Raw genomic sequence first — 27,090 nt, 5'->3', positions numbered from 1 at the left:
TTTCAGACTAGATCTCCAAATTACTCTAACTCAGTCCCCATTTAATTCATATCAATTACAGCAATATTAATGTTAATTGTGGGTACTACTTTCAGTATGAAGTATTTTTCATGTTCTTAGACCTATTAAAACTTTCCATGTTTCAGAATTACTTACCTTCCCCCCTTCTTTCCCAATCAGAGTTCTATGGTAAAATCATCTGAACTAATTTATAAATGTATGATCTGTAGGCTGCAGCCCCTAACCTAATGATTAATCCAAATGAAGTGTTAGAAATATAGCAAGCAATGTAAAGCAAGTGAAAAAATTAAAAATAATTTTTAAAAAGATGATTTAAACCTGCCATAGGATCAGAACAAGTCTACCTAAATTATTACTGCTTTCCTCAACTTTTTCACTCAATTCCATTGGGAGCACAAAAATTCTTTAAAACATCAATTTTCATTGTCAAATGGCACTGGTGGTAAAGTCTCCTAAAGCATTAAGATATATGAAGTTATTCATTCTGGATAGTTTGTTCTTTCCAACTTACAGGTAAGTTAGGAACTGCCTATATTTAAATTCTAAATTGACTACTACTGAAAATTTTAAGCCACCTGATTCTTCCTTGTTAAAGCAAAAAAAAAAAAAAAAAAAAAAAAAACCTACTACCTATGTGGTAGTTAAGAAATGGAAGAACTGAAAAAGAATTTTAACTCTAGCATATACATTATTTTACCCTATGGAACTAAAAACAAGATCTTAACCCTCCCCCTTCCCCCAAAAAAACCCACACCTCTTTATAAAAGTGATATTATATATCACCTAGTCAATGAATCAAATGCAATTTGATTCTAAGTCTTTTTGAAATAACAGAAAGATGAAAGATTGATTTTAAAGTAGTCAAGAATCATATTTCTAGCAGACACAACCAGTCAGAAAGAAAACTTCCTTAATAAAGAACTGATAAGAAACATAACTAGCAATTCCTATTGTCTAAACTAGCCACCTAAACTGAATTCCAGATATATTCCTACTACCATTAATCCTGTCAACCTAGTCCATGCTAATGGACTATATAATATGAGCCCTTCAACCCCTCCTACATTTAAGAGAAAAAAAAAAAAAAAAAACTAGGGATACTAAGAGAGATATTTATATTTACAAAGAAAGAAAAGCTAAATTTTAATATCCAAAAATAAAGGATTTCTGGAAAAGAACTAAAATTTTTTGCACTCTTTAATTTTTCAAATTGTGCTATTCATCCCTCCTATTAAAAAACAGTTAAAAACAAAAACTTCCCTTTTTCAGCAGCTTTTGCATTTTCCAAGGTTATCTAATATTAATAGCTTGAATTCTTAAAATGCAGTCTCATGTTGAAAGTACTTCAGTCTATAATGATCACCCCCGTCTTAACAAATTTTGAAATTAGCCTCCATTTCAAAATTAATCTTACTATACTATGTAACTGTAAAACACAATTTTTTTTGTTTTATATATGTATATGGGTGTGTGGATGTGTATATTATATATATGGAAAATAAAGTTCCTTGAAGGATGAATCCAGAATTAATAGGTTTTCAATTAACTCTGGGTGACATGTTAATAAGCAAAGGTAATATATAATGGTAATAAATGTTATAATTCAAGGATGCTTAGATTAAAAAAGAAGCAGTAAAGTAATTTTTGAATTACTTTCAATTTATCTCTTATTTGAATTGAATGAATTAACAAATTCTCAGAAGGGTTTGCTGGCCTCAATATAAAAAAGATCAAATAAAAGGGAGGCTGAATGTAGTAAGACGATCTGAATCCCATCCCATCACCCATGTAAAGTATAGATAATACCAGGAAATATTTATGAAGATTTGTCGTTTATAATTAATTTTTACTTTTTAGCAAAGCTAATCAACTTTATAACTGCTTTCACAAGTTTTGAGGAACTAAACTTTTTGAAAATAAAATAAAACAAAAAAAACTGGTTTGTTCTGTGTTTTAAATTTAAACAAAATGCAGTTTCTTCTAGGCATATTACTTAAAAACATTTAATTGTAATTGACTGTTTAAGAAATATACCTGATTTTACTATCAACACAAAAGAACTAATTCCATGATTATTAGTCTGTCATTAAAAAGTAAACACCATAAATAACATATACAGTCCCAAAGAATTTAAGTAAGTTACAGAAGCCTTTTGCTTCAAATCCCTACCTCCCATGTTTATTGCTCCACGGGGACCCAAATCACCCATTCTCATTTCCTGTTCTCTCTGTAAGTAAACATAGTTGTCACAGTCAACCTATCGATCTTATGATTTTATATTTCCCATCTAAAATAAAACAAAAGATTAAATTGGGACAGCATTTTCCATTATAAAAGTACAAAAAAAAATTGCAGTCAATCACTATTAGAATCACTAAATCAACCTAAAAAAAAAATCCAAGATTTTAGTATACATTATTACAAATGCCAATATATTGTTCACACTACAAGAATAATTTCATGAAAATGTTAATATCTTCAATTATTTTTCCAATTTCTACAATGTTCACTTTTTTTAAACACTCCAAAACTTCTATCTCATACAAGACAAAACCAACTATTATTTAGTATTAGTAATTTCCATCCCAAGTCACAGAAGTAATATTGGAAATACCTGTTTTCATGCAATACTAACTTCAAAACAAAATTCTTTAAAATTTTAAATAGGATTTATCCCTTAACTTTATTCCAACCATCTTTTTCAACTAAATACACTGATTTTTTCCCCTCTACTAAATAGTCAAATGAATATTTCAAAAATTAAATTTTGAATTCCCTCCCTCAATCTGAGTTTTTCCTGCAACACTAATATATAATGTGGCTACTCAAGATAACAATTGTGTATAAAAAATGCTCAGGTATTGCAGAGCAAGTCATATAAAGATGATGATTTTTAAAAGGCACAAGACATATATATCGGATAGAAAACTCCCTTCAATGGAGCACTAGATGTAAGGAAGTAAAAATGTCCAATACACTTCCTTGTGTACTTCAACTTTGCAGGATCAACTTAGACACAAGATAGGACTAAATCTTCAGGACATTTCCTGTGAAACTATGCAGTCAATGGAGCAGCATCACTAATCCAGTGTTGGTTAGCTTTTTTCTCCTTCAAAATGCAGAAAATATTTTCATTCCACTGATGCTAAACTTGCCTCATTAATTTATTTACATAACAATTACTTACAAAGTCTTTTCATATTAGACTATCACTTTTTTTGCATCTATACCCATACGGGGCCCAAAATACTTGAAAACAAGCCTCCATTAGGCAACCTTCCAAAATTCCATTTCACATGAAAAATGGCTTAAAACATCAGTGATGCACAGGTGTTTCAATGTTATACTATATGACCTACTTCACTTAAGATGCCCTAATTCCCAGAAATTTTCTTAGCATGAACACACATAGGTAATGTGTATCAAATATTTAATGTAGCCTAGCAGGGACTTTAACCAGGATCATAATTTAGCATGGTAATGCATCACTTATTTAGCATCATAGAATAATAATATAGTTGGACAGCCATCATTTTGGGGGAATGTATTATTAAATCCTCTGAGAAATATTTTTAATAATAACCTTCTTGAAGTATTTCTTTTCTAGTTACTTCCTTAGGTACATTGAACCACTGAACAAGATTTAACATTTATTTAAAGACAAAGTCATCATTAGTTATTAAAATAGTGTATGGTATAGTGTGTGACTAAAAATATGACTTAGCATTTTGATTTAAAAACTATTAAAAAGATGAAAAATAAATAAATTTGCTTTATAATCAAAACGTGCTGCTTATATCATGCTTAATCAACTACCCATCAAGAACAGAAATAAACTGGAGAACGAGCCAACTCCTTTGCACTCCAAAATATAGAAAGTATAGGAGCCTTATGAAAAAATGAATCAAAAATCAAAAGCTTTTTCACTTATGAGTAAAAACCGATGAAGGGTGGGAGTGAGAACACAGTTTTCTTAATTAATTTACTATTACTCTAAAGCTTTACTGATATATCAGAAAATAAATTTCATGTATTTTTTCCTAGGACCTAAGACCTACATACTAGTTTAATATTATCTTTGACTAACATTAAACCTATTATCAATGACTACTAATGACAGGTAATGAATTTCATGAAATATCCTGTTACGCTTTACATATAAATGCTTCTTGTCTTAGAAACTAAAGATAATTATTTTTAAGATCAAAAAGTCTATGTAAAAAAATCTATTGGAACTTTATGTTCATGTTTTCTAGGTAATACATTTTTCTTGTTGTAAATAAATCAGAACTGACTGCAATAATCTCAATATAGAAACATCAATCTAATCTTAAAGTTGATTTATACATAATGGTATCTCCTTATGAAACGCAATCGTTTTCATTGCAGACATAAATAGCTAATCTGACTCATCACACCCCATTACGTCTAAGATGTCCAAAACTATGTCTTCAAAAGACAGCTATTTTACAGAAAATCACCCTAAATTAAGTCAATAGGGTATAAGTTAAAATTCTAAATCATTTATACTTGTTTCATATCCACAAAACCAAGAAAAGCCAATACTCCTTCTCCTGCTTAACATCATTTATTAGTCCTCTTCAAGGCTAATGGCCACTTCTCTAAGTGGATTGAAGCAGGATACTTTTTGGTAACCTGGAAAGGGGACAGAGTACAAGTATTGAGTTGAAGTGCTTTTCATCTGGGACAAATACCTATCTAGCTATAAAAGGAAATTTCAACAAGCAGGAGTTGAAAATTTTTTCATTGTATGTAGAAATTTAAAAGTTAAAGCTCTTCCTAATGTGCATTATACAAAAGGTAAGAAACAATTCTATTTTTAATAGTGGTCCTGCCCAACACATACTCAATATATATATTCTCAAAGGCCTTTATCACCATTTTTCTTCTTTAGTACTTACGCTTTTCAACGTTCATTAAATTAAGAGGTAGTCTGCAACAGCTTTTTTTTTTTTTTAAATAATGAACATTATTTACTGACAAACTATAAAATATTTCCATCACCTTTTCAAATCTCAACAGTGAGAATTAGACCAAAAAAGACTATCCTTCTACAATTAAGAAAGCTGTAATTAAAAGAAAAATACTTCCAAGGGGCACACAAAATCCATGCTGAAATAAAGAGCTGGGAAGAAAATTCAAGATGACAGGTTATTTACCAAGCAATATAATAGAGGAAATTAATTGGGGTAAGGGAAAGGAAAAGAGAAGGAAAGCCTCAAAAATGATTTAAAAGGCAAGTTAACACTGCTATACTGTTGGAATTTATAATAAAAGAGGTCACAAATGTTATGAATATATCAGATTAAGAATTGCTAAATTTCTTTTTTCACCTTAACTCAAAAAACTACTAAACAAAGTATCCCTTATAAGGCTACATGAACATAATTTTATAGCAATTTTAAAATCACATTTTGACTAACAAAAGCCTCATATCAAGCAGTCAAGTGAAAATCAAAGCAACAACAAAAACTTTTCAAATGGAATGCTGATTTTCAAAACAAAATCACAAGCAAATCAGAAGTACATTACTTACTAAAGATTTTCCTCATCTTGAAGTCTCTTATTAACAGAACTTTTTCAATGTTACTTTTCATAGGACTGAACAATATTAGCCTTTTATTTATAAGAAGCCTATCTATAGACATTATTCTGACAAGACTTAGGAAATTTCAAACAAAATTGATTCTTCAATGTCAGAAGCAAAATAAAATCAAGATGTCTATGAAATGATGAGCTAATAGAAGGAATTCCATGTGTAATAGATATTTGAGGACACAAGAAAAATATTACAGAGCTTGATTCAAAGAAAATTAACACTATCTAATTTTTATGTTGGTGATTTAAAAAAACTACTAATAAATGTATTGTTATTTCAGAAGTAATACATTTGTCCACAAGTACTATAATCTTGTATTCAGGTAGAATATATGCTAAGTTTAGAGTATTTAATTCCCTAATTCTTCTTTTAAGGAATCAGAATTTAAGAGGAGGAAAACAGGATCAGGAAAACATTAAGAATTTGAAGTCAAGGAATAGAAACCAAAATCCTTAATACTAAACAACAAGATCCTGCAGACTTATAAAGAATGCTCTCCCTCATCCACTTAAAAACTAATAAAAATATGCCTGAGAGAGCAAAGATACTGCCTATAATATACTATACATCTACATGAAGGAAAAACTATTATTATTCTGTGTTAAAATACAGGTGGATCATCAATACAACTCACCTTTCTCATTAGAAGTAAACAGAAAGGATAGAAAATTGAGAAATAATGGATAGTAAACAATGGACAATGTTTATAAACTAAAAATATCTAAATAAAATCATTGCATTGGTACGAGTCAAATAACATGCCTATTTAGAATATTCTTTATTTATTAGAATATGATAAAGCCAAACTTGCCAAAAAACAAAATACCCAACAACATTAGCATTACATCTCATCCCACTCCAAAATAATTAAAGGTACTCTATGTTAATGTCTTATTTCCAAAAAGATGCTAGCAATTCTATGTATCAGGATAAAGAACCACTGGAAAATAACCCTTTTGTTCAATATGCATAAACCTTATAATAGAAGACTCTAGACAAAGCCCAAATGTTAATTTAAAAACATTTAACTAAGGTTTTAAAATCCATACCTGTTTACAATGGAACAGCAGAGATGGACAATTATATTCTGCCAAACAGAACTGCATCTTGCCCCACACCCTACAAAAATAATTACTTACCCATCTACAATTTTTGCCACTTGATTTCTTGACATACCCTGAAGAAGGAATAGAGTAGCCACCCAATAGAAAAGACACAGAAGAGGACTAGGGAGCTCAAAGTCAGCTATGGTGCTTGATTTCATAATGTAAAAATCTAATGTATGAATAAACAGTGAAACACCAGTTTCAAACCAACAGTTTACAACGAGTGGTAAACCAAAGAAAAACAAAAAACAAAAAGAAAGAAAGCTAAACACATTAAATATGTTAGACATAAAATTGTGGACATAATTAGAAATATCAAGTTTGGGTGTTAGTTCTTCTGAAAGTTTCCTTTTTATTTTAGGAAAAAACCCTCACATATTTAAAATAGTTCTGACAATTAAATTTCTTCAATACTTGGTTCATTAAATAGTTACACAAAAATATTAGAAATATGTAGCCATTTCTACAGACAAAACTTATTAAGTTAGAAAGTTATATAAGTTATTTTTTGGTGGTCTTTCTTCTAACCTTTTGATTATGTCAACTGAATTTAGTAAATAAAACTTTCTACTTTCTGACCATTATTAACATTATCAAAATAAATTATTCTTTAAAAAAGCATATATATTCAAAATGTGAAAACTATGTTATCAATCTCCATCCTGAAAGTAATGCTTATTAATAAGGTACCAAGTTACAAAATAAGCTTAGAGTAGGAGGAAAAAATATTTTTTAAGCAAAATTATGAGTTAGAATCAATCAAAATATAAACATAAAGGAAAATACATATTTAAAGCAATTTCAAAAACCAATTCTTGGTTTTTAAAATAATTCTACTAGAATTATTGATGGTTTCTTTCAAAGACAAAGAGATCATGATAATTATGTTACTTATAACAGTATTGTAGAAGTAGTGACTGCATTTTATCACATTCAATTTCTTTTTAAAATTTCACTGAATTAATTACTTAATTATATGGCAAGGATTAAATTTCAAAGCTACAATAATATAAATAAATGCAATTACTCTGGTCTAGTTAATTAAGATGGAGGTATGCAAATAAGAGGTATGATTGGTAGTTCCCGTTGGATCACTTTCAAAGTAAATAAGTTAAGGGTGCTATAAGAAACAAACAATTCATCGTACCTGGAATTGAATGAAAGATGGTTGTTTTACTTTAGTATGTAACAATATGAAATTTGTTCTCAGCAATTATTTCTAAATATTAATAGAAACAGAAGTACATACCATATTAAAATCCACTGGTTTCAATAACATTTTTTAAATCCAAGTTTTAAGTCAAATGTAACAAAATTCACCCCCCCCATTATAAAATTAACAAAAATTTATTTTTCACAAAGGATTTTCCCTATACATATGTTAATAATGAAAGAGGGAAAAAGGAGCAGAAACAGTAATAAAAACAAAAATTTTTAATGCACCTTGTCCACACTTTAGAAAATAACAAATGATATAACTCACCCACCACCCAAAAAACCCCCAAAAGATAAAACAAAAAAACATTCTTACCCACTTTTATTTTAAACCAATGCCAACTAATTTTGCATTCCTATTAATACTGGTTTATTGTTACTTTCCCCAAATTTACTAGCAATCTTCTCACTGAATACTATTAGACAATTCTCAACTTTCTTCATTTCTTAGCTACAATGTTAGGTAGCAGTCAGTAAGTTTTAAAATTAACTCTACTTGTATAAGAAATGGCACTTGATAGGACAATCAATTTCCAATTTTGTTTATAAAGTTAGGAGAACTTTTCAATCAGGCTTTATGTTTTTGTCTCTGTGTGTGTGCATATATATATATATATATATATATATATATATATATATATATATTATATATATATATATGTGCATATATATGAATCCATATGCATGCACAAATACATACATAGATGGGGGAGGGAGCACATTTATATCTGAGATTTCACCGGCATAAAGAAACTCCTTGCGCCTCAGCAAACTGTCTGTACCCTTAAACTTAACAGTTTTACAGAGAGCGTTGGAGCACTTGGAGTTTAAATAATTTTGCCCAAACTCATAGTCAATGTTAAGAGTAGAATTCAAATATTCTTTGATCCCCAAACTGATTCAATATGCTATATTGAAATGCCCCAAAAAGTATAAAAACAAAAAATATAAAGAATTATGCCAAAGCAAATAAAAAATATTGCTATAATAAGTGTTTTTCTAAAAAATAAATTAGTACATATAACTATATAAACAATTAAATCTTAATTACTAAATATATTAGTATGTTTTACAAGCACAGAAGTATTACAAAAACAACATTAGTTAGCTATATCTTGTTGTAGTGAAATGTTTAAACAAGAATTTACCATAGCAATGAATACTTATTCATAATCATGGGACATTTATTGCACTCAAGTGCAATTAAAAAGCCAATCACTCCACCTAAGATTTGACATTATTCACAATTTACAATATACGACAATACCATACCATTGAAAAGGAATATCCACTACCTACAATCATCCAACATAGCTTCTTATGCCTCTTGTATCTCATTATTAACTCATTAGGAGCAACACTATACATCTTCCAAGTTCTAAATGCTGTGGATAATGGTGAAAATGGAAGAGGAAATGTTATATATTAAACAGCCTAAGAAGGAAAAAAAAATGTATTTTAAATTATTTTAAAAGCAATGACTTTTCTACAAAAAGCTAAAATAAAGCAACAATTATTTATAAGTCAAGTGAAATATTAAAGAAATGAAAGCCTACTATACTATATTCCCACATTATATATATTTTACAAATGTGAACAAATAATTTTTAAATTTTCTAGGCTTTTAAATTTTAAAGGCTAATTTCAAAAAAGGAGGTAGAAGATGTTTCCTTCAACTGAGTTACTTTCAGGGTATTATTTAAACACTAAAAAATATCATTCTAACACTAAAATAACATAGTCTACATAATGATCTCTGAGTTGTCTTCAATGGTGGTAAGCAAATAATCCAAAGGTGAGACAAAGTTTTATAAACGTCCATAATCCATTCAGAAGCAAACATTTTAAGTATTAAATATAAACTAAAATATAGCATTAAAGTAATGACTGATTTTCTTGTGCAGACTGTACAGAGACTTTGAAGACAATTTGAATGAAGAAATACCAACTGCTTTGAGTAACAGCGATCTATGTTCAAGCAGCAGAAAATATGCTTCCCATGAACAATGTGAATTTTTATTTTCTGGATGTTAACCCTTGTTCTGCCCATTAATCTTGGATTTGTCCAAAGGCTATGTTCTGAACCCCCTTCTATCACTTTATAATGTCTAACTTTGCAAATGATTCATAGATAAGACAGATTAGTTTCTTTCCTGAATTATAATCATGCATCACACCAACTTCTTTTTCAATATCTCGATCTAACTGACTTATATCAAATTGGCCTTTTCAAATCTGAATTCTTTTTCTTTTCACTAAAATCATCCTTTCTGCAAAGATGCCTCATTTTTGTCAAGGATACCTACTACCTTTCCTCCAAGACTTTAAAGTATGCAAACATTGGTTTTATCATCACACAGTCACAATTTATACTCTTATCATTCCTCAGATAAATTATAAAAGCTATCTTTATAAGTGTCCTCCCTAACTCTCTCTTCCTACCAAATCCATCTTTCACTGAGTTGCCAATAGGATTTTTCTGAAGTGTAGATCACTATGACTTCTACAATTATCAATTTCTCCATACTTCTTCATTTTCCTAACCTATCACCCACCACCACTTTTTTCAATCGCTTATAATCTACTATCTTTCACACACTCTACAATCCAACTATCTGGGCTAATTTGCTGATTCTACCTGAAATGCTTTGCACCACACCACTTTCTTTAAGATTCAGTTTGCCTGTTTATAAGCATATGAAAATATGCTCCAAATCATTATTAATCAGAGAAATGCAAATTAAGACAACTCTGAGATACCACTACACACCTGTCAAATTGGCTAGAGTGACAGGGAAAGATAAGCAGAATGTTAGCGGGGATGTGGGAAAACAGGGACACTAATGCATTGTTGGTGGAATTGTGAACACATCCAGCCATTCTGGAGAGCAATTTGGAATTATGCTCAAAAAGTTATCAAACTGTGCATACCCTTTGATCCAGCAGTGTTTCTACTGGGCTTATACTGCAAAGAGATACTAAAGAAGGGAAAGAGACCTGTATGTGCCAAAATGTTTGTGGCAGCCCTGTTTGTAGTGGCTAGAAGCTGGAAAATGAATGGATGCCCATCAATTGGAGAATGGTTGAGTAAATTATGGTATATGAACGTTATGAAATATTACTGTTCTGTAAGGAATGACCAGCAGGACGAATACAGAGAGGACTGGCGAGACTTATATGAACTTATATGAACTAAGTGAAATGAGCAGAACCAAGAGATCATTATATAACTCAACAATGATACTGTTTGAGGATGTATTCTGATGGAAGTGGATCTCTTTGATAAAGAGAGCTAATTCAGTTTCAATTGATTAAGGATGGACAGAAGCAGATACACCCAAAGAAAGAACACTGGGAAATGAATATAAACTGCTTGCATTTTTTTTTCTTCCCGGGTTATTTATACCTTCTGAATCCAATTCTCCCTGTGCAACAAGAAAACTGTTCGGTTCTGCACACATATATTGTATCTAGGATATACTGTAACCTATTCAACATATAAAGGACTGCTTGCCATCTAAGGGAGGGGGTGGAGAGAGGGAGAGGAAAAATCGGAACAGAAGTGAGTGCAAGGGATAATGCTGTAAAAAATTACCCTGGCATAGGTTCTGTCAATAAAAAGTTATTTAAAAAAAAAAAAAAAAAAAGACTCAGTTTGGTACACACCTCCTGAAAGAAGCCTTTCCTGGCTTATATGTTGCCTTTCATCCCTATCTCTATCTATACACGAGTACCTTAAAGAATGGAATTGTTTTTCCCTTTCTTTGTATTCTCAGTGTTTAGAATAGTGTCAGACACTTTCTTAAATGATTGTTTACTATGAAATGAAAATTTAAAGCTGCTTACCTATACAACTTTAACTATGGCAAAAGTTCAAAGTCCAGTCTCACCAGAAATTAAAATATATTATCAAAGGAAAAAAACTGTCCAATACAAAAAAAAGAACAACAAAAACAACACACACACACCAAAAAAACACTTTTTGCAAGCCAAATTATGCCTCTAGTAAGGGTATATTTTGATTGATTGACTTTAAGTTTCAGAAGTCTTTAATCTTCATTAAAATGTATTAAATGTTAATATACCAAAGTGGGATTTAGAAGATGTATTTATATTAAGTTATTATAGTATTGATTTTTCCAGTCAATTTTTCTGATAAATTAAACTTAAAATACACATTTTGTGAGCATTTGTTTTTCTTCAATTCCAATGGATATCAATCTGAAGTTAAAATTAATTTAAAATGAGAAAAATTAATTAAAACAAATGAACACAAACTAAAAAGTTGGTCTATTTTAATTTTTGTTTTAAAAGATGGGTAACCAAGTCTTATCTTAACTCTGGTAGCTCAAACAAAAATAATATAACAAATACAGGAACCACTACAATTATAATTAGTACAGAAAACAAGATTTTATATACATTACTATGTCTGCAACAACAGTTTTCATTTGGGATACTTTTAATGGATTATAAAACCAGAAAAAATATGAAAATTACCTTCAAAAGTTTGTTATTTGGCGGGAAATTGCTCTACAGAGCCAAATTTATTCCCAGATTATCCTTCTTCAAAAGCAACATATATGTGACTTAACTCAGCTAAATCTATCCTAGCCATTACTGAAGAAATTTCCCAAGTTCTAAATCAAGTTCTTTCTTTTTAAGTTCTAAACCTTTCCTGGCTATATTACTGGTGCTACATTATCAAAATAAATAAGTTTACATTCAATTAACTCCCTTCCAAGACAATGATATTTAACTTCTTCCTTATAAATATATTTACACATCACAGAAATATTAGATTCATTCAACAGCTATAGTGAAATAGTACAAAAGTTTTTTTCACTTAAGTCTAACCAAATTCCTGAAATTCCAAATTTAAATTAAAGAAAAAAAGTTTTGAAAGAGAGAATATTACAGAAGAGAAATAAAAATGAACCAAAATCTCATATAAATTCCCTTTTGTTCCTACCTCTAAAATTCTATTAAGAGTCCATATAAGAGATTTAAAGTTCACACTGAACCAAAGTTCTCGTGGGTCTCTTAGTAATACTATTCAACTAAAATCATATTGCTTATCCCAGCCCAAAAGCAGGTAGAAATAAGTCTAGTCAACAGAATGTAATATATACAACATGAATTTCCACAATAAATGGTTATTAAGGTCTACACTGCTAGAACACCACTGGCAGCTTTCTCAAATTGTACTGTTAAACTTATCATTGTAAATAAGCTGCATCAACACCAAATTCTTCAGTAATTCATCCCCCTAGAAACAGCTACTTGTACTACTTTATAAGATAAAACCTGTATTCCAAAAAAGCAGAATTTCTCAAGTTTCTTCAAAATATGATATGCATTTATTTTTTCCCTCTGTGCCATTGCATATACCTCTAATTCTCCTTCCTCAATATTTCTGTAAAACATTCTTACTTCAATATCTAAATCATTTTCACGAAACCTCTTCAATTACTCTAGCTACCCCAAATTTGTTCCTATTTTTTAGGATATTAGTTAGTATCAGTTTAACAAATACACAAATGTTTCTTAGTAATTCTATTTGATCAGGCTCTATATCTAGATTTTTAAAATTCTAGACACTTTTTATTATAGTAGGCATTTTAATTTCCTGACAAATTTAAATGGATAACTATATAGACACCTTTTATTATTTATTATAGCAGGCATTTTAATTAATTTCCTGGCATATTTAAGGGGATAACAAGGGTCTTAAGTTAATTATTTGATTAAAAAAATCTAATATGCTAATCATTCCATTTTCAATTTGATGAAAAACTTATACTCTCTGTGCTCTGGTTTTATAGTCAAGTTACAAATCAAGACACTTTTAATGCAACCATTGTTTTCAAGTAAAATGTCATAAATTTATTATTTATCCTTTAGTCCTACTGGTGTGTCTTATAATATAGTTCCAAACAATCAATCCATTTTGTCATTAAAAGCTCCAGAAATATATTCACCAATTTTTAATATCTAACTGATCTATATCACTTAAAGGTTTACAAGGAGTTCTATCAATTTTCTCAAGCTCTATAAGAACAGGGATTATTCCATTCTTTGTAAATACATCCCAAATACCTAACAGTACCTGACACAAAGTATAAGCTAGGTAGTTGGCTGGTTATTATCATCTCATTTTACAGATGACACAATTGAAAAACAGTTAAGTGATTATTTGACATATCTATGGTCACAAAGAAATGACATGTCAGTAGGTACAAATCTCTCTGCCCGAGTTCAACGACATGACAGCATTCTTTGTGCTATACTATGCTGCCTTCCTGATCCTTTTTAAAGCCTGCAAGACATACATGTAGAACAAAAGAAATTAACCCCCAACTGCAAAGGTGCAATAGATTTCATTTAAATTACCAAGGGAACAGCCTCATAGTAAGATTTTTATAAGAATTGTTTAATGTCATCTCTGCCTAGCATGGGGTGGAGGAAGAGAAAATTCTGAACAAATAAGGTAAAAGGTTAGAAGCAGAATGGGAGATGTAGGAGAGAGTAATGATTATGGCTGAGTTTTCTTCCTACTATAAATTCCTTTACAAAGTACAGAAGGTAATGTAATCTTTTGAGGTCAAGTAATTAACCCTTAAAAGATTTTTAACCATGAGGATCAAATGGATAATTTTAAAACAGCATAAAAAAATTAATCATCAACATCATCTAGCCTGGCTGCCACCTGTAAGAATTTTGGAAACTTTTAAGAAATTTATTTAAATTTAAAAAATTAGCTTATGTCTAAATTATTATTCGTTTTCCTTTATTTAGAATCTACTTCAAGGTGCTCCAATGGCACATTATTCCTTATGCACTATATGAACCCACCATATCTATGGGAAGTATACCCCTTTAATTCTCTTATTAAGGTGAGATTTGGTGCTGTTCATTATTTAGTAAGATTAAGAAAATTCAGAGCTAAAATGAAACTGAGATGATTTATTCTTACCACCTCATTTTACAAAATGATTAAAGAAAAATAGGAGACATTAAATCACTAGCTCAAGTTAAATATCAAGTAGAAAGGTAGAAGCTAATGGCTTTTAACTAGTTTTTTCTGCCACATCATATAAAGAATGAACATTTTCCATTGTTGCTATTGGGTTTCATCCCGAAAGTGTCCCCAAATTCATCACCAAGTCCTCAATCAAACTAAAATTTCTTATTCTTCAATATACATATCCTTCATTTAACAAATTTGTTAATTAACATTCCAAAAATTTAAATATTCTTAGATCTACTTTTCTGGTGATGAGCCCACAATCTTCAGGGAACATTCATTTGTTTTCCTACATCCTGAATATGTAGAACTTACTATGAATTTAGGACTAGCTCAGTAAATTATCAGAAGTACCAAAAAGGTAGGGGAAAAAGGCATTTTTGGTGTTTTGAAATCATATACTTTAAGCAATAAAGTCACAAATATAAAGGTCTATGCATTCTTCAACCATATTGCCCAATCCAAACTAAAAAGTGGTTAGGATCACTGCTGACCATAGGAACAAATACAGTTCTCTCACAAATTTGATGATTCATCGCTTGCCTGAAAGGAGGTAATTATTGTGTCAAAGAAGTCCTTTTCTCACAGCTCCTGTTAAGACTAAATAAAAATCCTGTTTATATTAATGTATATAATTAGACAGATGACATCATTTAGAATTTCAAAAATTAGTAACACATAGTGTACCAGTAAAAAATTTGATTTTTTGGGGGGAATTTATTTTGACTCATTATTTTGGATTTAAATATACTGATTTTTTTCTTTAAAAAATCATTAAGATATACAAGCCATTTTATGAGAGATCAAATTGTTTTGTAAGAATTCTATATGTGTATCTGTGTGTGTGTATATGTTTATATATACGTATGTATACACACAAATACATACATATAATACATATACACACACTTAAAAGTACATCAAGAAAAAGAACACTTTTTCTGAGGCTGAGGGGCTGATCATAGGATCAAAACCATTCAAAGCAATAATTTTACTGTTATATCATCATCATTATTTTTCTACCCTGCCCACCTCCCCTGCCCCCCCAAAAAATCAACTTGCAGCAATGCCATTTGACTAGAATCTTGGGATCCCCAGTGACTATTATGACAGAAAGATTGGTACTAATTATATTTAACAACTAAAAGTCGGTGCTCAATTTCTCAATTTGATCTCATTTCCAAGAACCACTTTGAAATTTTAGATGTATGACTAAAGTTCATTTCCAAAAATTATAAAATCGATCAAGAAACTCACAATAAACTAATAGTTAAGAACTTCTAACAATAATTTTGACACAACAATTCTATTGCTTTACCATTGTCCTCAACTCTCAAAAGTTATAAAATGTACAAAAATTAAAGGTGAAGACGTTCTCAAAAACATTTTAGCAAATTACATTTGAAGCCAAATTGTTATTTGTCTCAACAACTATACCTTTTAAATTTTTTCCTAGTTAAAAATTCAAACAAAAATTGCTCCAGTAATTGGTTTCATATATAAGTAACAAACTATCAAAAAAGTACTTACCCTTAACTAAACTTTTATAGCATCAAGATGTATGCATATTAAATATTTCTGAGTTAATATATAACTGAGAAATTTCTGAGAAAATGCACCTAAAATTTTGTACAACATTTCTAACACACTTACTCTATTCCAATGATGAAGACACTGAGCCCTACTTGAAGAGTCTGTTATAACAAAAAACCTTAGAAAAATACTGTCCCTGAATTTGAATTATATTCTCTTTTGTTCCATGATCACCATCATTTGAGAGACTCCACTAATCCAAAAGAAACAACTATAAAGAGATGGATTTTTATGGAAATAAGTGGTAGGGGAACAGTGAAATTTCTCAAGATGGGGTTGATGGGAAATTGTGCCAGAAGCAATGAAATCAGATTACTGAAGAATTAAGTCTCTAACAAGAGTTATCTAAGCAATAATTAACAATGCAGAATAAAAAGGTGCAACTCATTCCTGCTTATAGTTAACTAGCTCTTGAGAACCTTCTATGATTTAATAGAACATAAAATATTATTTTTCTGCCAGAAGGTTTAAACAAATTTTCCCAAAATGACCACTGCTAAGATTCTAAGATTTATAAAAATAGTTATCAACTTGAAGTGTGAACTGGCCACATAAAGAAATATGGTAATTCCTTCAAAATATAATTTCAGATGAAGTAATATTTGATTTATGATGAGTAGTATCTGGGCACTAAGAAAAGGTTTGAATTTCTTTACAATACAAATAGGGCTAGAAATTTATTTGACTTTTAAAACATAGGCAATTGTAAATTGAAGATGAGTTAATATTGTTGAAAAACATGATAGAAATATCTCCATCATAAGTTTTTATGTCAAAAATACTATCCTTATTTCCCTCCACCCCCTCATAATTGAAGCACCACAGGCTCCATCTATATAATTCTGACATATCATATAGAAATGCTAAGGATTTACAATAATATTATCTTTATTGTTAATATGGCTTTTGTGAACATTACTTTTGCCAAATAAAAGGGCATATTATATAATAATACTCATTTCCTAGGATTGAAATGCCTTCTCTTTCCCATATAATGTCCTCCCATAATTCATCCTTCCCCACCCTAACATCCCCACTTTGCAAATAAGTTCAATGCTTCAAGCACACAAGGTACAAATAAACAAACATAAAATATAGCTAGTACATCACAAGATTAATATAGCAGGAAGTCATTCTTTAAGAGACCTTACGCTTATAGAATGCCTGTATTTCTGCAAAATGAGCAAATTACATGAACCTAATAAAATCTAATTACAAATTCAATCACTCATTACTGTGGTGAAAAAGTGTCAGATAACATGAAATAAGTAAAAAATTCTGATCAGAGTACCATGAAAACTAGATTTTTTTTTTTTTGTCCAAGAGAAATTGAGAAAATGTTTTACATATAATGCCTTAAAGATGTTTACATTCAAGAATTAAAACTTTGAACATTCCCCTGGGTCATAAGAAAACTTTAAAAAATCTATTATAACTTAGGAGTAGAACAAAGTCTTTACTTATCTTTGAGATCTCATTCATTAATCTTCAAAATAGTTGTGACTACCTTTCAAAACAACGTAACTGAGAAACATCAAACATTGGTTTTATTCAAGACGACCAAACACTGGAGGCCACCAAAAAAAAAATTTTTTTGAGAATAAAATGTGACAGCTTTCTACTGCCCCTCATTACCTCAAAAGGAAAAAACTAAGCAAGTCAGAAATGGATCGTGCCTGTAAGAAATTTGGTTTCAGTTACTTCTATATTTTTTTGAAAAGCAATGAAGAAAGTTTAAAACCACAATTAACATAATCTATAGACATTTCGGCACCACAGAGTACTAATAAAAATACAAAGTCCTACTTTACAATAGGAATAAGTTATGAACTTTTTAAAAAGGAAAAGAGGCTTATCATATTAAAAAAACAAAACACCTAACCCTGAACGTTTTAACTCAATCTGAGAACTTACCATTTGGTTCCTCTCCTTTTAAAACTAAACAATGAAGAAACTAAGATAACACAAGAAGGCCTATTTTCTAAGTTTTAAATAACAAAAGCCTTCAAAATTCTTTGCAATTCTTTTCCTCTAACAAGTCAACAGAAGATATAAAAAATTTTTAACTTTCCTTTTTTTTTTTTTTTTTTGTAAGAAATCTGGCAGTTCTACCAATTATTATTAGCTATCGCAAAAGACAGTGGGACACCAGACAAAAGAAAAGTCACCAAAATGATACACATGCAATTAAATATTCACTCTTAATAATAACACAGAAAAAAAATTAATGATTATTTCTTGTTAATTCTAACATCATAACATGCCATTAAAATTAAATTGTAATTACACACTACAGAAAATACTTTTAGTCAAAAAACTTAGTATTAAAAAATACTAATGGGAATGTATTTTATACATTTCAATTACTAAATATGCATGATTATTTATATATATATACACTCACAAATGAAATTATTTTATCTAAAAAATGAATGAGGATAAAATGAACATGTTTCTGAAAGTCTGTTTTTATGACTGTACATGCTATTCAAGGCATATATGCTAATGAAAAACTAAGCTAATAATGCAAAACAGTAAACTGATCTCTAGAAGAGAATGACTTTTAAAGTCTACATTGAGAAATTTCCTTTTTTTAAAACAAGTGATGATAGTTAATGCAATGTTAGATTTTTAAAAGTTTAAGTTACTATATTTTAATACTTCAGAGTATTTTATTTTCAATCTTAATATAATTGAAAAAATGTAAAGGTTATTTCCTCACTTCACTATATTATTTGAGCAAAGCATCAAAATGTTACTGCATTTGAAATGAGGTATTATTTGCTAATACTTGACATTAGCAAAAAAATTTAAGTATGCAATTATTTTGAAAATTTTAGATTGGCTTAAAATCATAATACATTGAGCTAGGTTAAAGCTCAATAAGTTAATATTAATTCAAAGCTTTTTCTATTCTTACACAACATTCAAATACTGCTTTGATATCCTTTCCAACTGCTGAACAATACCCTCAAAACTATCACTGTAAATGGAGACACACTTAACTGAGGTTACCATGTCTGAAATTCCTTAAGGATTCAAGAAAAACAGAAAGATAAAAGGAAATATAACATACCAATTCAAATTTAAAGTGGCTTATTGCGGATTATTTTAGGTTTGACTCAATTTTTTTGACTCACATTTCCAAACTGTAATTTTTTCAAATTAACAAAAAAGTAGTTTCCTAGTTTGTGTAATATTATCTTTACTTTTATTTAAATTTTTTTAAAAGTAACCACATAATTATACATATTTGTTTTCTCCTTACCAGTACCAAAAAGAAAAATATTAAAAAACCTAACAAATTATCTATTTTAAAAGCTCCCTTTTTATAGATACTGTATATTTCAAAAGTAAAAAACCTGAAAAAATATCAAAATGTTAACATAAGCTAAATAAGGATTTGAAAAAAAGCTAAACTGTTAAAACATAAACTATATATACTTAGCCAAAAAGAACCCTAAGCAGTCTTTAAATTTATGATCTATTAGCAAATTCTTCAAGCAATAATATAGCCATTACTTTAATTTAAAACTTCTGAAATCTATTTCTATCAAATTAACAATGTATGGCGTAATTTCATTTTTAAAATATAAGTAGTAGTTTGAAGGAGTCAAAATATAAAACAATGTATTTAATGCCTTTAATTTCAAATTAAATTTTGTAACAGAAAAACCTCCAAAAATTAATAAATAGAACAGCCAAAAAAAAGGATTTTTCATCCTTGTTATGTCTACTAATAAAACAAAGCAGACAGAAAATACTGTCTCTGCACAATTACATAAAGATTACACTAATTATAATAATAATCAGAACAACAATATAAATTCAACTAGTACAAAAAGCAATGTATAATACAGGACCCAGGTATATCATTTTCAGACAAATACTTTCATTGATAAGAACACTGAAAAGAAAATCTTCCTCTAACTATAAAGAAAAATCCCATCAAGAAATAGAACAGGAATTCAAATATATCCTTCAAGTATATCCTCTGTTGAAGATTACCATTTTTAATTAACTGGTATTCTACTTACATTTTCCAAGTAGTTTGGTTTAAATCCTTCCTGTTGTCTTCGAAGTTCCTCTTGTTCTCTATGACGTATCATCTCTTCTTCACGCCTACGGTGTTCTTCTTCATGTCTAAAGGGATTAACATAGTAATCTCTTAATAGTGTTAATTCTATCTCATAATTCAATTTTCATTTTATTGCTCTATTTTGTAGCAATGCAAGCCTATTACTTGGCACACATGTCTTTATTTTGTTCACTCAAAGAAACTATAATATTCTACTTGTAGATTCTCTAATTTTAAGGAAAATGACATTACCACAATTGAATGGAGAATATACCACACTCTCAAAGCTCAAAAATCTCTATTTTTGTTACCACCACCATTCATTCCCCAATACTCACAACAAATTTAATATTGTTACTATTCCCTCTCCCTTATATCTAAAATTTATGCTACATTTCCACATCATTCCTCTTTTTCCCATTATCAACTAACTGGGAATTCTAGTTGTATGGAAAATAAAAGGAAAGCAAATATTTTTCCTCAATTGCTTGAATTGTAAATAGTATTTTTTTCCATTCCAAAGAATATTAGTTCTTGGTCTTGAGATATTTGACTTTGATAATTTTAAATAGTCCTTTTCTAGGTTTTTGGTTTTTCAGGTTTTTAGAAAAAAGTATGTTTTCCTGACCTTGATCTTTCATTCACCTTTAACTTTCTGTCCAAAATAAAATTAAGATCTTCAAAAAAAAAAAAAAAAGAAAAGAAAAGAAAAAAGTATGTTTTCTTTTGTCATTGGCACCTATTGATATTATCATGTGGTTTTTTAAAATTACTCTATGTATATTTATGCTCGTTGATACCCTAATGTTGTCATCCCTACAAATGACAAAACCGTATCATTTAAAAAATAAAGTAGAAAGGTATTGGACTAGAGTCACTAATATGAATGGTAAGGACTGTCACATCAAGTAAAGAAAAATCACTCAAATAATAACACATGGAGAAAATTCTGTAATCAGATGCATAAAATACTATGACATACTATAGTATGTCTTCTTCCTTCATAATAGCAATCAGCTAAAAATTTCCACCAAATATGTGTTTAAACTTGCTTTCTACTCAAGAAGTAAAAAGTTGGATTATCTACATAATGAGCATATTATGGAAGTCATCAACCAGTTATTAAAATAATGTTTCAAGTATTTTATAGTATATGACATAAATATGAGAACAGATAGAAAAAGACTAAAGTCTCCTAGAAGATAAAGTCAAAGAATTCCCACATAGCAACACAGCGATCTAAAATAAATATAGTAAGCAAATGTAGCTTAAGGTTACTTAGAGACTAATCTTTCATCTTGATACTCTTAAGAACTTCACACTGACCAAAATGAAATAACCATACCACAATACCTTTATGCCTTTGCTTAATTACTTCCTTTCTCTCTCTCTCAAAAAAAAAAAATCACTTCTCACTTTCCTCTAAGACTGAAGTAATCTCTTCCTTATGACTGAAGTAATCTCTTCCTTATCTCTCAAAACATTTTTCCCATCACTAGTTGTACTCAACACATTCAATCTTAAATCACAGCTGCTCATGGAATCTTCTAGGATACTACAGTGATTACTTACTTCTGTCACCATTAAAAAGAAATGTGTATTAAATTCAACCAAATTCAATCTTTCCCACTTTCTTTGCAAAGCTAAAATGTTCAAATCTCTTTAAATTTTTCAAATAAATAATATTGTGATATTTAAAAAGCAATGTTCCTATGGTATTTTGAAATCTTAGAAAGCAGTTTTACACCCTTAATTCAAAGATTTTGGAAATTACTCAATTTATAAATATGAACAGATGTTAAGAATTCCATCCTCATCATTTATTTTTCATTTCTTTTAAATCAGCAAATTAAAGAGCAGTGGTCACTACTATCTACACAATTCCTTTACCCATTGAACCGTTACTTTCCCCAAATTTTGCAAGCAGATTTTATATAGTTCAAACATTATGCTAAAATAGGAATTCATTGTTTAAAAAAAAGATCACCATTTACCTCAACTGTATTTGTTTGCGTTTCTGAAGCTCTTGATTTCGAAGTTCTTCCAAACGTCTCAATTCTTCCTGGCGCCTCATAAGATCTAGAAAATATTCATTTTAAAATTATCTCATCAATTGTGCATGGTGGTTGAGTTGATGGTTAATTCAATAAAAACTGTGTCAAGTCAGTTTTCAATTCAAAAGAATTAGAATCAGTAACTAAAATTTTTTAAAATATTGTTATGATAAAAACTTTAGTCTTACTCCATTTTTCTCAGTTATCATGCTCTGCACAAAAGAGAAACTCAGTAAAAGCTTACCAGAAATTCTTCAGTAAATTTTTTCTCTCCGATATTTAAAGTTACATCATATTTCTTCTTTAATCAGCTTTAAGATTCAATCACATTTATCTTGCATATAATTTTTTTTTATAAAATCATAAGAATAACTGGAAGGGCCAGATGATTTCCTAAAATTCTTAAGTTCAATTCCTTTTATTTTACTTTCATATTTAAATAGCCCAAAAATATTATTTTAAATTAATTTCTAATTTATATTAAAAGTGATTTTAAATAATTCCTACTCATTAACTTAGTAACCTAGCCCAAGACAAGAAGTTGGGAGAATAAGATGAAAAAAAATCCATTACCCACAAAAACAATGATTACTTTTTAATTAATCTCAAATATAAAGAGAAACCAAGAAAAATGACAGTAATTCTAAAATTATCATCTTAGTAAAAATGTATGCCTTCCATAAGAGCTAAGAAGCTTTTCATCAATTAACAGTCTATTTCCTTTGTAATATTCCTTAACACTAGAAATGGTACTAAATATATGGTCCCAGTAATAGGTATTCATCATTTCCAGAAAAGGTCATGTACCATGCAATTAAATTGTCCTTGTCACTGAAAACTATCCTACTATCCTGAATGAAAAGTTTTTTTTTTTTTAATTTTCATCTTTGTGACCAGATTCATTAAACTTCCTTAATTAAATACTATTTTTTTTTTTGGGGGGGGGGGCAATCTTGAAAGTTAAATGCCAATTTTATAATAATCAACTAAAAAAACAAAACAAAACAAAACAAAAAAACCCAATACCTTAATCAACAAGCCTCTCTCATAAGGACTTGATATTCAAGACAAATAACATACATAAATCCAAGTTTTTTTCCCAATAATGAAATGATCAAAGAATATAAACACTTTTTAAAGTACAAACTATTAACAACATAAAGACGCTTCAAATCATAAGCAAGGCAATGTAAAACAAATTCTGGGATTTTACTTCACAATTGTCAAACTGATAGTACAGAAAAAGATAAAAGACTTGATGTTGGAGGGACTGTCGAAAAGAGCTACATTAATATATTATTGGTGGAGTTGTAATTAATAATTTATTATTATGTAATTAGTTCTATTAATTAATAGAATCATGTTAGAATGTTAGAAAACTATTCAAATCATGTAAATAAACTGACCAAAAATGTTTATAATCCCTGATTCCAAATTAAATGTTAATATACTTTAAGAAGTTATTAACAGAAAGATTCCATAATCACCAAAATATTTATAGTAGCATTTTTTTATGGTAGCAAGGAAATGGAAACAAAGTAGATGCCTATCAATGGGGGTATAGCAAAATAAACTCTGGTATACAAATGTAACAGAAAAAGTTAAATAGAAAGAACAGCCACCATTTTTAAAAAACTGAACATGAAACTTGTGAAACAATAAACAATAAGTTTGGCTCCAAAAGAATAGATATGAATTCTTGTAGTTTCCTTTTTTCTCCATATCTTAATCACACGAATGCTGGCCTGCTTGTATTTTCTTCAACATTACACCCTATTTCCAATTTTCATGCCTTGGTACTACTCTTGGCTTTCACACTAGGAATGGTCTCCCTTCCACCTATGACTTAAGTTTCCCTGACTTTCTTCAAGATTCAACTCACCCAATCTATTCCAGGAGGTCTTTCCCAATGATCTCAGACACTTAAATCTTTTCTTCTGTATCCAATTCCCCCAACCCCAATCCATCTATATATTGATTATATCTATCTTCTTTTGTAATTCCTCATTCCTTCTTCCTGTCTCAATATATGCTACTGCCTAGCCTTTGAGGGGGGTAGGGAAAGAGAGAGAGCTTGTGTGTGCATGTGTGCATAACTAGTTGCTTATAGATCTCCAAGGACAGGGAATTATATTTTACTTTTCCATTTCAAGTACTTGGCACACAATACTTGTTTACAGAAATTTAAGAAGGTATGTTCCCCCAATCCCAACCTTTGCAAAGGTGGGAAGATACAATATTACATAAAAGTCAGATTTTTCTTTTAATGTTTTCACTGATTTAGATCAACTTTTGTCACAAAAAAATTATTTATTATAAGCAAGACATAAATACAAAACTTAGAAAATTTTTAAATTTTTTTTTTACATATAAAATAACATCATATCTAGGATGATTTTCACATTTAATCAAGATTTTTCAATATAAATGGAAAAAAGTATCATCTCAAATGATGAGATAATGTAATAAAGAAGAATGATTTGGTATAAATAAACCTGGCTCAAGACAAATTTATTTAATCTTGAAATTCAGCAACCCTTCGAAGGAAGCCCTATCTGTTTGCCTCATGCCTTCCTGGTTCTGCCTATATTGTGATGGGATTGGCTTGGTATATATGCAGAAATTTGGGTGTCTGTGCTGCTGTGAAGCAAAGGACTGAAATATAATCAGCCAGATTAATTTGCATTGGGCTATCTGATTCTTCAGTGGGACTAGAAGGTATAGGGAATTTCCATCTAATTAATGCTGGCAGAAGGAGATATACACTGGAGAAATTACTGTCTCCATGTTAGCATTTGGTAAGCTGATCATAAAAACTTGCAAACATACTTATACTTTCAATTAATTATATAAATTATCCACAAGAACTCAAAATTTACTCAAATAGTACCCTGGTTTTCAATTTTTATTTTAGAAGTTTACTAAGTATAACACAAAATGTTTAATTATAAAAATGACCTATATGTTTTAAATGTTCTAAAAGAATGGTTTAAAAAAGACAAGTCTAGCTTATTCATAATCCTTTAACGGTATTAATTCATGAAAATAAAAATGATTTCCCTCAAAATAGGGAAATTCAAAATATTCACATCAATGAGGAACTTTCAGAGTTAGGAATTTCACTCATATAAACATAAGATTTTTCTCTGTACTGATAACTAAAAAAAAGTTTGTACTGATGACTATAAAACAAAAGTATAAAGTAACCTCTATTTCAGTATTTTTTATTTGTTGTTGCAGAGCCAACTTTTGATGATCAAATTTGGGATTTCCTGACAAAGATACTGGGGCATTTTACCCTTTCTTTCTTGAGCTTCAGTTGCCGTAGGGTCAAATGCAAATTCCTGTGGCATTTAATACCCAAGATGACCTACAGCTAATCTACCTTTTTGGCCTTATTATATATTATTTCCCTTCAGACACTATGGTGTAGTCAAAATGGCAATTTTATTGTTATCTCTTAGAAAAAAATAACTTTTTATTCAGAAATAGCATTCCCTCTCCTATGCCTTCATTCTGGCTATTCCCTTATCTCACAAGAGACTTGAATAATGTACCAGCACCAGAGGAGAACCACTTCCATTTGAATTGTCTTAGGAAGATTCTGAAGATCACTTGGCAAGAAAAGGTGCTGAACGTTGAGGTCCTTTCTCAAATTGAAACTGCCAAGCATTCAAATCCTTCTGCAAAAAGTACAACTCTGATAAATTGGCCTCACTGTTTGAATGCCAAACATAAATTTGTCTAAATGACCATTTTTTGGAGAAGTCACACAAGACAGAATTCACATGATGGTGAGAATATAACAGAACTCTCAAGATATCTCTAAAGAACTTTGGTAATGATTATGAGACATGGGAAACATTGGCATAGAGTTGTTTAGCATGATATACCCCACCATCAAAGAAGATGCTATGTTCTTAGGAGCAAAGCAGTTGCTCAAAAGGAATCCAAGATGAACAAAATTAGACATTTCCCTTCCAAATACAGACGATTTGTATCAGACCTGTGATAAAGCCTTTCAAACTTGTATTGATATAATCATCCACAGCTGAACACACTGTACATTGAACCCAATAACATGCTGTTCTTTTAGTCCTCTTCAGTACAAAGAACAAACCATATGAATGTTGAACACTATCTTTGTATGTAGTTTGAAAAAAAAAAAGTAATTATCAAGAGAGAAGAAACCATAAAAACTACCCACTTCCCTGGATTGTATTCTCTAACCATTCCATTGCTCTCGGTATCTCCACTTTCCTTCAGATCTCAGCTCTCAAGCTCTGCTTTCTACCAGAGCTCTTTCTTAGTTCAAGTTATCATTCTTTCTCCCTTGTTTTCTTCTGACAAAATACAAGCACTTTGAAGGCAATGTG

General features: G+C 29.8%; 1 protein-coding gene across 1 annotated transcript in view; it reads right to left on the bottom strand.

The window, feature by feature from the left end:
• The window catches only part of PSPC1 (paraspeckle component 1), a 59,404-nt gene that overhangs the window by 6,484 nt on the left and 25,830 nt on the right, over nt 1-27,090 (bottom strand). Inside the window, exons 5-7 of the mRNA XM_051986614.1 lie at nt 22,655-22,739; nt 20,620-20,725; nt 2,191-2,248 (exon numbers count right to left, since the gene is read on the bottom strand). Coding sequence (XP_051842574.1) covers nt 2,191-2,248; nt 20,620-20,725; nt 22,655-22,739 — 249 coding nt within the window. The remainder of the gene's footprint in view (nt 1-2,190; nt 2,249-20,619; nt 20,726-22,654; nt 22,740-27,090) is intronic.

The sequence above is a fragment of the Antechinus flavipes genome, chromosome 3 (assembly GCF_016432865.1).
Source record: "Antechinus flavipes isolate AdamAnt ecotype Samford, QLD, Australia chromosome 3, AdamAnt_v2, whole genome shotgun sequence".
Lineage (NCBI taxonomy): Eukaryota > Metazoa > Chordata > Mammalia > Dasyuromorphia > Dasyuridae > Antechinus > Antechinus flavipes.
The sequence above is the reverse complement of the archived record's forward strand: the minus strand, read 5'-3'. Positions and strand labels throughout refer to the sequence as shown.